At 36.3% G+C, this 13,554-nt stretch overlaps 1 protein-coding gene across 1 annotated transcript in view; it reads right to left on the reverse strand.

Annotated features, from left to right (window-relative positions):
- syne2b (spectrin repeat containing, nuclear envelope 2b) overlaps positions 1-10,383 on the reverse strand; it is a 111,165-nt gene extending 100,782 nt beyond the window's left edge. The window contains exons 1-4 of the mRNA XM_084391392.1: positions 10,200-10,383; positions 7,866-8,003; positions 1,365-1,426; positions 381-476 (exon numbers count right to left, since the gene is read on the reverse strand). Coding sequence (XP_084247518.1) covers positions 381-476; positions 1,365-1,426; positions 7,866-7,953 — 246 coding nt within the window. The 5' untranslated portion in view covers positions 7,954-8,003; positions 10,200-10,383. The remainder of the gene's footprint in view (positions 1-380; positions 477-1,364; positions 1,427-7,865; positions 8,004-10,199) is intronic.
- Between the last annotated feature and the right edge of the window lie 3,171 nt (positions 10,384-13,554).

Genomic DNA, 13,554 nt, shown 5'->3' on the forward strand with positions numbered 1-13,554 from the left:
ACCCCATTGACTATGGAAGTCAATGGGGTCCATCAACTGCTTGGTTACCGAACTTGAGGGTGAGACAGAAAAACTTTCAGTGAACTATTCCTTTAAAATGAACATATATCGGCTGATACCGAAATGGTGGCCGATATATCGTGCATCCATACACTGTAAAAAGTGATCAGTTGATTTAACTTAAAATACTGCACATACTGCCATTATTAAGTAAATAACTTAATTCGTAATTGAAAAAAATTAAGTTATGTGAACTTGACAATTCCACATAACTTTTTTTTTTACATATGAAGTTATTTACTTAATTTTAAGGCATAAGAAATAATGTTTTCATTTGTGAGTGAACTATTCCTTTAACAACTATTGAACTAGACACTTACCATTCTCTGACCACTCATCACCTCCAGCAGATCCAATAGTCTGCTTCCATCTCTGAATTCATTGAAAAGATCCAGCACAGTAACCGGAGGACTCCTCTGAGAGATCAGAATGAAATATCCCACATTAAACACCAGAATGCACATGGTTTATAACTTCAGAACTAAACCATTCAGGCAAATCACACGAAAACATTTCAGGGCCATATCTCACCTCAGAATTAAGATATAAAATACATTTTGGCTAAAAAACAAACAAACAATTTTACACTTACTTGTAAGTGTAATTTTCATGACAAAGCAAATTTCCCCTTAAATCTACCCAAAACTTTTTGAATTAAATTGTATTGCTGGAATATTGTATAGTGTCCATTTGTATCAGTTTTGTTAGGTAACAGGAGTCAATGCTCAAGGCAGATATTCAAATTATGTCTAGAGGACAAATCAGACAAGCTTATGTGAACTCAACCTTTTGCATAAAACTGAGGGGAGACAGAAATGAGCATCTGAAATGATCTGAAATGACACATTGATGTCTCTTTTATGTGTGCACACATCCCGTTCATGCCTGTAGGACGCCAAGTCACGTCAAACTGATTGTCATTTGCTCACTTTATAAGTAGCCGTGGCTGTGAATACGTGCGTTCACGAGTGTGTGCGCTGACACAACTCCTGTTGCTGTCTGTCTTTCTGGGCCATGTTTGAGAAGATTATATTTACCCCCTGCACACCCCTCATTCCCTCCCCGCTATTGGAGAACCTGCAGGAATGACCTCTACCAACAACACTTTCCATATCCGTCATTTATCTGTAGTTTAGGTGCAGTTTCCGAAAGTGAAAAAGTCCTGTGTGTTATTCGCAGTTAATACAAATGATTCAAAATAATGCAAGTGAAGTTCATGAGGATTCAGATAAACATGACACAGAGTCTATTACTGATATATATTTTCTAAGTCAAGATTAACTTTGATGAACTTTGACTCTAACCTTAGACAGCTGGGCATTGATCCAGTTGGTGAAGGTTCTCTTCTGAATTTGTTCCTGCTCCACTGAGGGCAGAGCAGACAGGAGAAAAGCATGAAAACCAGCATTTACAAACATAGTGAGCGAATACATTACACACAAATGATCTGCAGGATTGTATCTCTATGTGCTGTGTTCATTTCAATTCAAACAATGTCTAAGAATAGATCTTATAAATGCATGAGCAATTAATAACACTGGTCAGGTTTGTCAATTTCAGTTAATTGAATGTGTAGCAATGCATACACTTTTAATGTAAATAACATTTTAATCTGTAGAGGAAAGAAAATGTATTTTTTCACATAAAAAAAAAAAAAATTCATTCATTCATTCAAACTTTTATTTGTGGTTCCCATGAAATGCAATTCAGACCTAAAAGCAGTCACGTCAAATAGAGTGCAATTTATGTTTACCGTTATAAAGTTCCATAAAATCAATGAGCTCATCGGCTGTGTGAAGAACATCTTTATCCTCCATTCTCTGACAATCCACTTGTTCCATTCTTCTCCTTGTTCAAGAACCTTCAACTCTCTCACAATACGTCCGAGTCTACACAGATCAGCTTTTACCAAAACTGTTTTCTCAGAGTTGTCGACTCTCTTCTCAAACGAGCACGTAAAATCTACAACCACTATTTCTATGAACCCCATAAGACGAATCTGATCGCCAACCTGACTCTGTTTTGAGCAGTGATTCTAAAAGAGCTCTCCCTCATTAAGTGCTAAACATGGCCACACTCACTATGAATAAGACTCTCAGGTCAGTTATCAGGATAATGTCGCTGTTGACCGACTGACCCACAAAGAGAGGACGAGAGAGTGTGTGTTTGAATAAATTCTTTGACAGGGTTTGACAGTCACTGTTTCCACACTCCTGTATCAGTAGCACAGAATGAGGGAAAGCTTTGAGATGGTTAAAGTTATCAGCTGACACCCACCCTCAGTTTCCTGTGGATTTATTTAGAGTTCAGCTATCAAATACTAATGCACTTTTACACTTGACACAGTTAACCCAGGTTCATTTTTACCCTGGGAAAATGATTTGTCAAGCACTGAGGAAGTACATAATACTGTGTGTTGTCTTGTTGCTAAACAGCTTGCTGTGAAATTGTACTGCTGCAAGTGTGCAATGTGCATAACCCAGTAAATGAAGCCTATTGTATTTACAGGGTAAAAAAGCCCATAAAGACCCATCCCAGACAGCAACATTGTGTAGGCCCAGATCCGGCCCACATCTGGTACGTGTGGAATCCACATGTACCAGATGTGGGCCGGATCTGGGCCAACACTGTGTTGCTGTCTGGGACAGTCCAGGTAACCGTAGTGCGAAAATGTTTTCTTATAGTAATACAAAAAATATTTATACAAAATTTATTTATACATAATTTCAGTCAAATATAATCAATGACATTTATTAATGACATCCATCTGTAGCGATTAAAAAAACTAAACCTCATGTTTCTAGTGTTGTTATTAAAGGAACACTCCACCGTTTTTTTAAATAGGGCTTATTCATTTTCTTTCCTACATTTAGATAGGTGGGCAAATGCATTTTTGTCTCAGTGCATGCATTGTTTTAGTTTGACAGGGTCGGCGCTAGCTTAGCTTAGCATAATGAATGGAATCCTTTGTTGCCAGCTAGCATGTCCTGAGTAAAAGTGATATAAAAAATAATAAAAACCCACCTAATTACTTCTTGTGGCCTGCGTATTCACAACAAGTACAAATAGTGATGCAGATTAACACTAGGCGATTTCCTAGGCAGATATTGACTTATATATTAAGGACTATATTAGGGGGAAGCACAGGCGAAGCACTGCTACTTGGGCGTGATATCTCTGCGCCCAAGTAGCAGTGCTTCGCCTATGCTTCCCCCTAATATAGTCCCAAGTCAATATCTGCATAGGAAATCGCCTAGTGTTAATCTGCATCACTATTTGTACTTGTTGTGAATACGCAGGCCACAAGAAGTAATTAGGTGTTTTTTTTTTTTTATATCACTTTTACTCAGGACATGCTAGCTGGCAACAAAGGATTCCATTCATTATGCTAAGCTAAGATAGTGCCGACCCTGTCAAACTAAAACAATGCATGCACTGAGACAAAAATGCATTTGCCCACCTATCTAAATGTAGGAAAGAAGGTGAATAAGCCCTATTTAAAAAAACGGTGGAGTGTTCCTTTAAGCAAAAGAGAAAACAACAATGGAGATCAGGTATGTTTCCTGGGATTTGTAGCAGAGTTTTTAATTATTTACTTTTTTATTGTATCTCTAGTTTTGCAGAGATGAATAGGAGCTGCATATGCTTTCCTTTAAAACGCTCACATAAAAATATAGTTAAAACACAGTGAGGCAAGTGCAGAGAGGGACACACAAACTCGTTGAATCTTTCACCAAGGTGTTGATCCGCCTCAGAAAGAAAGATTTGAAGACAACAAAATTCTCTCAGCAAACATTCTCCATTACTGGTGACTTAAAGGGATAGTTCACCCAAAAATGAAAATTCTGTCATCATTTACTCACCCTCAAGTTGTTCCAAACCTGTATGAGTTTCTTTGTTCTGCTGAACACAAAGGAAGATATTTGGAAGAATGTTTGTAATCAACAGATCTCGGTCCCAATTGACTTCCATAGTAGGAAAAAAATATATACTATGGTAGTCAATGGGGACCGAGATCTATTTGGTTACAAACATTCTTCCAAATATCTTCCTTTGTGTTCAGCAGAACAAAGAAACTCATACAGGTTTGGAACAACTTGAGGGTGAGTAAATGATGACAGTATTTTCATTTTTGGGTGAACTATCCCTTTAATTTAAATGAACTCTACAGAAACACAATGACAGACTTGAATGTTTCCATTAATCAAAGGTCACATCTTGTGTGTTCTAATGTGTTTTGGGTGGTTCGTAAATAGTTACATACAACACCTCCCTTTGAGCAGAACAACAGAGGGAGGGGAAACAATGATGAAACGATCAAGCAGATAAAAAAGAAAAGCCCCATAACATGCCTTTGACTGACACTTCATTTAGGCGGTACAGATACCATGAACAAATTACAGACTGTTTCATAATAATTAATAATAATAATAGTGAAATAAAATAAAAAAGCTCCTTAATTAACCCGAAAGACCTTTATGTGACATACAATATTGAAAAATGTATAATTTAAAATTATGTTTGATTTGTTAATCAAATCTTTTGCCAATTTCTGTAAGACTGCACTGCAGAATGTGCAATACTTTTTATTATAAGCACCTCAGGCTCACCTTGTGATCCATGTTTCTTGCTATGAGACCTTTCAGATGGGTGTCCAACCCCGACAAAACGAGGCAACTTCTTTTTGTTGTCTTTTAAGGAGACATCAGCAGTGATTGCACCATGATGTTCAGATATACATATGACAGAACAATAGTATGGCAATTAAAAATGCACAAAATGTTATTTTGATTATTGCATACTACTGTATCTGTTGTCCAACTAGTTTCAGAGCTACTACAAACTCACCCATTCTGACGTCATCAGATTTACTATCCAAGAATTTCCTGTATCATAATCAGTTGTTGTTGCATATGTGCAATGGTAAATGCTTTATAAACCAGCCTCATCTTGCAGTTCAGCAAATCAGTACAAAACTCCTGCATCGAAAATCTGGAAAGCATGTATCAGCTGAAGAACTGAAAACTACCGTAAACACATGGCACAACTTGCCCGGTAACCTTTAGCTAAGTAATTCAAGATCAAGTGCCAGTACTGCAGGTTTTAAAAAAGGCTCCACCTTTTACCTATGTCAAAAAAAGAAACGCACACAGCATGTCCACACAGGCGCTGATTAACGCTTCTTCTAATGCAGATCTACTCTGTCCTCAGGGTCCAACAGTGATCAACATGTTAAGACATTAATTCAAATTTAGACATAAAACAAAATATGTTTCACAATTTCACCAGCCATCAAGTTGTTAGCCATTTTCAACTGACTCTTTTTGTTCATTTCAGAGGTCTGACAGAGAGAAATATTAGCACAAAATAACAACTTTTTATTTTTGTGCAGTTTGTCATAAAGGAATTTTTTTCCTAATGATTTAAAAATAACATATCAAGTAGCCTGAAACACAATAAAACTACTGTAAAAAGTGATTTGACTTAAAAAAAAAAAAAAAAGTGAGGAAACCCGTTGCCTTAAAATTATTATTATAAGTAAATAACTTCATGTGTAATTGAAAAAAATTAAGTTATGTGGAAATGTCAAGTTCACATAACTTAATTTTTTTTCAATTACGAATTAAGTTATTTACTTAATCATTTTAAGGCAACGGTTAAATCAACTGATCACTTTTTACAGTGTATGATATATCGGCCACCATTTCGGTATCAGCCGATATATGTTCATTTTAAAGGAATAGTCCACTTCAAAATGAAAAATCTGTCATCATTTACTCACCCTCAAGTTGTTTCAAACCTGTATGAATTTCTTTCTTCTGCTGAACACAATATAAGATATTTTGAACAATGTCAGTGATCAAACAGTTGATGGACCCCATTGACTTCCATAGTATTTTTTTTCCTACTATGGAAGTCAATGGGGTCCATCAACAGTTTGGTTACTGACATTCTTCAGTTTGAAGGTTTGAAACAACTTGAAGGTGAGTATATGATAACAGAATATTAATTTTTAGTGAACAATTCCTTTAATGTTATCGTTATCGGCCCGAAAAGAACATTTGGCCAATATATTAAAGGGGACATATCATGAAAATCTGACTTTTCCCGTTTTTAAGTGCTATAATTGGGTCCCCAATGCATCTGCCAACCCAGAAAACATGAAAAGTGACAACCCAGTAACTTTATTTTGGTAAGCCTTTCTCTGCAAGCATATCAAAAAATAAGCAGGTGTCTTATAAATCCCTCAGGGAACTGTGTCAACTTGTGTAAAAGTTAAACATGACGGTAGATGCACGTCGATGAGATGAATCAATGTAACTCCACGACAACTACATAAATGTATCCACTAACCATTCAGAAACATCCAGGTGCAGTCTAAAAGTTGCAACCTCTTCCTGAATCTGACTGTTGGTTATTTCTGAGATTTTGGATGTTTGAAATGTGCGTTTGATATTGCCGGAGTATCCAAAGATTGTGTAAAGGATCGACCCTCTTCTGAACTGAGGCAGGGTAAAGCAGCTCATTTGCATTTAAAGGGACACACATAACGGCGCGTTTTTGCTCACACCCAAAAAGGGGCAACTTTGACAAGCTATAATAAAATGATCTGTGGTATTTTGAGCTGAAAATTCACAGACACATTCTGGGGACACCAAAGATTTGATTACATCTTGTGAAAAGGGGCATAATATGTCACCTTTAAAGCTGATAAATAATGAATTATTTCCTTCAGCTGAGACACTTCAGATGCACAATATTTGCCATGATGCTTTTGAATTGCTTAAAATATGATTGGAATCACTTGCTATGGAAAATACATTGAAGTGCAACATGTGTAGCAGAAATCTGTCATATAGGCTACATAGTACATACAATTATAATGAGAACATTATAATTGTGTTTGGGATGTTGCTTTTAATGGTGAGACTTTTGTTTTTGTAATCAGGCTCCCAAAAGTTATATAAAAATTTGGATTTAGATTTATCGTTTTGTTTATATATATATTGGTTATCGGCTTTCAAATATAAAGAGATATCTGTATCTGCCAACATTTTCATATCGGTATTCATATCCCTAATCTTAAACATTGTCAACATTTAATTCACAGTCATTTTGACTGCTTAAAGTAAATTGACGACTACAATATAAAATTACTAAATCTATTTGTTTTTCTTTATGGGGGTTCCTTATGTCTTCTGGAGGAGCTTAACCGACCCCTCAACTCTACAATCGAGCAAGGAGCAATTATGGTTTTTAGAAGTAATCATCGCTTAATATTTGCCTAAATTATGTTAATTAAGAAATCACATTTATCATCACCTTACTCTGGAAACAACAACAGAGAGAGGGAAGATATCTGTGGATAAAAAAACACAGAAACACCCACACTTTGCATGCTAGAAAAAAACACTTTTGAGCAACTCTTCATGACTCAGGGCAATAGAACTGCCTGTTCCCAAACAATCTGCAAAACACGTGACCATGCTGTAATTATGCCTTAATAAAGTCATTCATTTCATCCTTTCAAAGCATAACGTTTGGGGGTGTGTGTGTGTGTGTGTGTGTGTGTGTGTGAGAGCGAGATCTAGAGCGATTTTAACCCATACTGTTCAGTATCACCAATAAATCAGTTTAATCTGCTTTTGAGGAGACCAAAAGTTTGTTAAATGAACAATGAATATCATCCTCCAAAGTCCGATGAAAATCACAGTGCAATAGATATAGTGATAATATCAGACCTATAACAGATAATGAGGTGGTTTTATTTTAGTTTTATGCTCAATCAAGAGCTTCCATCTGACCTTGCAGTAGTATGTGGACATCATCGATGTCTAGTGGGAGTGAGCCACGTTCAACGGACGGGTCTTCGGATGTCCTCTGTGATGTCATGGTTCCCACGGACACGGTTCAGCTGAGAACCACCTGAGGGATTGCAGCATCTGTCGAGGGGACAGATGATGTCATATCAGTCCAGGTTTATTTTAACATTCATTTGACACAGAGTTGTATTACAATATCTGTTATGCATTTCTTTTTTTGGCTGTAACTTTTATGAAGGGTTTGTTTTGTAATTTAAGGAAGCATTTCTATAGAATATACACTAGACTTACAGAAATATGGTCTGTTCAAGCTGACAATTTACCTGATAAATAACCTACACAATATTATGAAAATGGCAATCCCACTAATTTAAAGCAATATTCTCAATATACTTTATAATGTTTAATTTGAACCATTTTGATTAGAAACAAGGAAAAACTTTGGGTGTTTTTTTCACATTAGTGGTCATAGAAACTGAAATGAGTTCCTTAGTTTAATATTTTTATCCATTATATTATGACATACAGTATATGATGAGGAAATTGAACATACTGAAATGTACTGCATACTGCTGAAGGCACCATGAAATAAAAATTGACCATTCCTATTTTTATGGAATATTGCAGTATTTATTATAAATTATTTATGCAGATAATTTTTTTTTATTATTCAAGTGCACTCGTAATCTTTAATCAAAATAACTTCCCCTTCCTCTTGGATCTCTTCTGCGATGACATATTTACTGGTGCGAGGGCGAAGCCAATGATTCAATCAATTCCTGATGGACAAAATCAAGTCCCACCCTACATTTTTTTCTTGTTCAAGAAGCCGTTTCATGTCACAATAATGAAGAAAAGATGATCACAACTTCCCTTTCATGATGTCTTTAAATTCCTGCAGGTAGACAATAAAAGTCAGCAGCTGTGCCTTCTAAGGATCTTTTTCAGAATGCGTGGGGAATTATTAAATGATTATACGTTTTAGATTCATTGTTTTTCTATTGTCTTAAAGACGACTTTCTTAAATAAACAAAGTCATGGTAAAATGTCATTGCATGTCCTTGCAGCACAACGTGACTCTGGTACAGAGGGGTGTGCTATCCCGAGATGGAATCCCAGGAACACACAGAGAGAGAGAGAGAGAGAGAGAGAGAGAGAGAGAGAGAGAGAGAGAGAGAGAGAGAGAGAGAGACATTCTGCACATACAGGCATAATGATGTGGAATGAAAACACACAGCATGCATTAACACGAACTGGACACATTCCCAAAGATCAAACATTATAGTGTGCTGGGATCACAGTCAAATCACACTAAATATGACATGGAAGTTACATGGAAACTTCATCCACACGGACTGACCACCACAGCATCTGAAGCATTTCACACGTAGGCCTACACAACATTACCCCAGGCAAATCTTCTATGGAAACATATGTCACTGCCTTTGAACAAAACATTGTGATAACTGTCTTTGTTTAAAGGGATAATTCACCCAGAATGTAAACATCTAGATCATTGTTTACCCACTATAATTTTGTTAAAATAGTAGCTAAATGAAGCTCTTTTCCAAATAGTGATAGAACTGCTATAGCCGATTTGTGTAAACTACTCCTTTAAACCATTCTAAAACATGTTTTATCTATTTTTTATACATCTATGAGAGAAATCATTACCAAAACAACAAAAAACAGTGCTCATCCACAGAAGCTGTAAGTGACTTTACGTAGGCTAACTAAGCTTTCCTCCAAGCTGGTTTGAATCTTCACATCTGTAGGCCTACCCAAGACGTTGAACAACAAGTCAATGCCATATAGAAATGACATGACAATGACAGAAACGTTCCGTTCCGCACACGGTCCAGAATAACCAGCGTGACCTATGACACACAGAATGCCTTGAGCGCGAGAGGGGCGTGGCGCGCTCCACGGGCACCAAAATAGCGCTCGCGCGGGCACGTCGCTATTACAAAGAGCACAATATCAATATACACATATTCAGTTCTACTGCATGACTTTATTTCGTCATTGAAATTAATATTTTAAACTAAAACTAGCTACTTATACAGCTAGGCCTATTATTATTATTATAAGTTAGGCTATATTATAAAAGTGGAATTATGCCTATTATTATTATTTATTTGAGCTATTTTTTAACAAAACGTTTTAAATTAAGAACAAAACAAATAACAACAACAAAGATAGGCCTAGTTAATAGGCTATATTAAAATAAATATGGTGTGATTACAATTATGTTATGCGTTATTCAATGACCTTAAAGCTGTCAATATGGGTCTGTTGAACTCGGGTTCTACTCACATGTTAGGCAAAGTATGAAAAACTCTCTTCAAATGTCCACTTACACATCCAGTGTTGAATGTTTTCCGTCGTCAACTACAATAACGACAAATATAAATCGTTAGGGAGTTCATATTACTGCGTGTAACGAAGAGTGAAGTTATAGATTCCCTCCCGTTCGCGGTGTGATTCGAGTGTGTGTGTGTGTGAGTGAAACCGGACGCGCCCGCGGGGGTCTCTAATTATAACCACCACTCATGGCAGCGAACAGACACAGAGGATCATAGCAGGAGCACACCCTCTGTGCAGATCAATATCCCATGGTGCGAATTAATAGAGCATTTGTGCAGGTCACCCACCAAATTAATGGTTAACATAGTTACTTAGTGGCCTTAGTAAAGTTACATCAAGTTTCATAGGCTACAAGTATAGGTTTTAAAGGGGCTTTAAAGTTTCAGTAGCCTATTGAGAAATTATGTAATAGGCTACAGTACATGGCTCCAAGTTAGTCACAGCGCGTATTTTTCACCAGTTGCTAAATAGACACTATAAAAGTAGGCTTACGTCGTGCTCTTTCCATTGACATCAGTTTCAGGAGCACTATAGGTCACACATCCTTAACAATTGCAATAATTAATACCAATAACACTGTGTAGAAGAAAGTGATGCAGAACTAAAGGAAATGTTGGGAGACAGCATGATCACACTGTTCAAGTGATTAGCTCCATATTGAGTCTCAAAGTTCACCAGAAACTTCCCAAATTGACCACTAGACGTCACTGTGGCGTCATTTTAGAAAAGTTTGTTTAACGTTATTTGAAGATAGTCTCAGTTTAATGCAGAGAAAAACAACGTGTTTACTCTATAATAGGTACTTTGTAGCCTACTTTTCAGGTACACTGTAAAAAGTGATATGACCAATACGTTAAGACAACATGTTTTACATTGCTTTAACTCATCAAAATAAGTTGAGCAGTTTTCAACTTTAAGTTATAGTCTAAGAGATTCAACTCATTTTTTGGGGATCATGCCTATGTTCCCACAGCCCTATGTTCCCACAAATGGCCTACCCCTGACCCCACCCCTAAACCTATGGAGCTATTCTTGTGCCAATAAAAATGAACGTAGCTTTTCAAGAAACTAATGAAAATATAAATTGAAACTAAATAAATTATCTCTAAAACTGAAAAAGAATAAATCGCAGGCAAATTTTTTGAATTCGTTTTTAATACACTGCATGTTTTGCTAACTATTTCTCATATTTCAATCGCTGATCTGAACTTACAAATGCGCTTCCAGAGTTTTCATTTACGCTTCTGAAGTTTTCGTTTACGCTCCCAGAGTTTTCGTTCGCCGTTCTGACACATTTCTCTCGTGGGGGCGGGGCTAGTAGCAGTGTGTTCTCATTGGTTACTGAGCTTTTGATTGATAGCTTCGTGACCTGGAAGTGAAGACGTCAGTGGTGTGTTTATGTGTGGTTTTGAGCGTCTGTAATCGCAGCTTTCTATTTCATTTTAGTGATATTAAGTTTATATCTGTATTTATTTGCTGCTACACTATATTGTTGAGATGATCTCTTATAGAAGGAATAGTACAGACGAATGATATTTATCATTAACGTTAGTCGTCGCTATATCAGGAGGATACTGGATAACGTTAGCCTACTCGTGGTAAGTCTGATTTTTGTTTTTTTTAATACTATATTAATACTATTTATAATACAGTACTGGCTTTTTTCAGGTGGAGAGGCATTTTAGAGCTCAGTAAGAGCCCATAACTTTATACAGCTGAGCTGTGTTGTCTTGATTTAACTGTGTTAGCCCAATCATTACATGACTTGTTTATCTACATTCGGTTACAGTCTTCGATTAGATCATATTTGCTTCGATTAGATCATATTTCCCCCCAGCCACCCCAAACAACATTGAGCTAGAGTACTGTACAGTAGCCTATCTGTACTGTATCAGTCAATGACTGATGCCATAGGACCAGAGTGCTGTCAATCACTGCCTGATTCAACTTTGGCAATGTAAAGCCTTTTCTACCATGCCAATAAAGCTATTTAAACCTGAATTTCTCAATTGCTGATTAATTTGCGATGCAAAGTTTTTGAAAGAGGAGAGACACGACTTTACCACAGAACACGTCTCTGTTCGTAATATGTAAACACTCAATTATTTTGAAGTATCGCCCTGATTGCAATATTTATTCTGATTACTTTTGTGTGATAAAGATTACTGATAAAGCTATTATATGTATCTAGTATGAGTAACAAATTGCTTTTTCTGTGTCCACATTTGACTAATAATAATGAAAAAAGTGCACTTCAAATGAACATTTCTTTGACAAATGTTAAATCTTTAATAGTCTTTAATAATAAATATATGTCCACTTAATACATGCAAGTAATTATGACTGAAAACATCCAGCAACTAGGGAATGCACAGCCATGGATATATGTTTATATATAGGGCTATACAGCCATCTACTGGTTACACAACAGTATTACAGATGATAAATGCTGTTTGACTCCGAGGTAAATATTTAGTACTGTAAAATCCCTTAAATATATATATAATAAATATTTTAAGTCTGCAACTTGTTACTAGGGGAGTTCAAAGCAGTTTGTATTGTTAGATTATAATACATTTCTTCTCTCATTTTCCAGGGAGTGGAGCAACTTTTCCATAAACAAAATTCTGATGCTGACACAGAGGATGGAGTAGTACCAGAGATCCACTGTCCCTTTCAGACAATAATCTTACTTTGTTCAGACACATCACCTTTGAATGACTGGGATCTTGATCTTCAGACACCTGATTTATTTTAATATAAACTAGCAAATATTTCAATTTCCTCTAGTCTAGATTAAAACAAACATAGTTTGCAAGTACACAAGAGGTTTCACTTTATTCTTATTAATCTATGATGATCTTGGATTAGCATACCAATAGCATATGAATGTTGAGGGGATAGTTCACCCAAAAATACAATTCTCTCTTATTTTACTCACCCTCATGCTGTCCCAGATGCATTTTACTTTCTTTCTACAGATAAACACGAATTAAGATTGTAAGGACATTTGTTGTAATCCATCTCTGCGAGTCCTAAAGACGCTTTAAAAACCACACACAGTGAGCGTGACGGTAATCCATGCGACCTCAGTGGATGAATCAATGCCTTCTGAAGTCAAACAATAGGCTAGATAAAATAATAATAATCTAAACTGTTTTAACTATTAAAAATCTTACGTACATGGGTTACAATCCACTCGTATTATGGACTCACAGAGATGGATTATTTCCTTAAAACTCTTTGTCTATGTTTATATGAAGAAGAAAGTCATATACATCTGGGATGGCATGAAGGTGAGTAA

The sequence above is a fragment of the Rutilus rutilus genome (assembly GCF_951802725.1).
Source record: "Rutilus rutilus genome assembly, chromosome: 20".
Taxonomy (NCBI): domain Eukaryota; kingdom Metazoa; phylum Chordata; class Actinopteri; order Cypriniformes; family Leuciscidae; genus Rutilus; species Rutilus rutilus.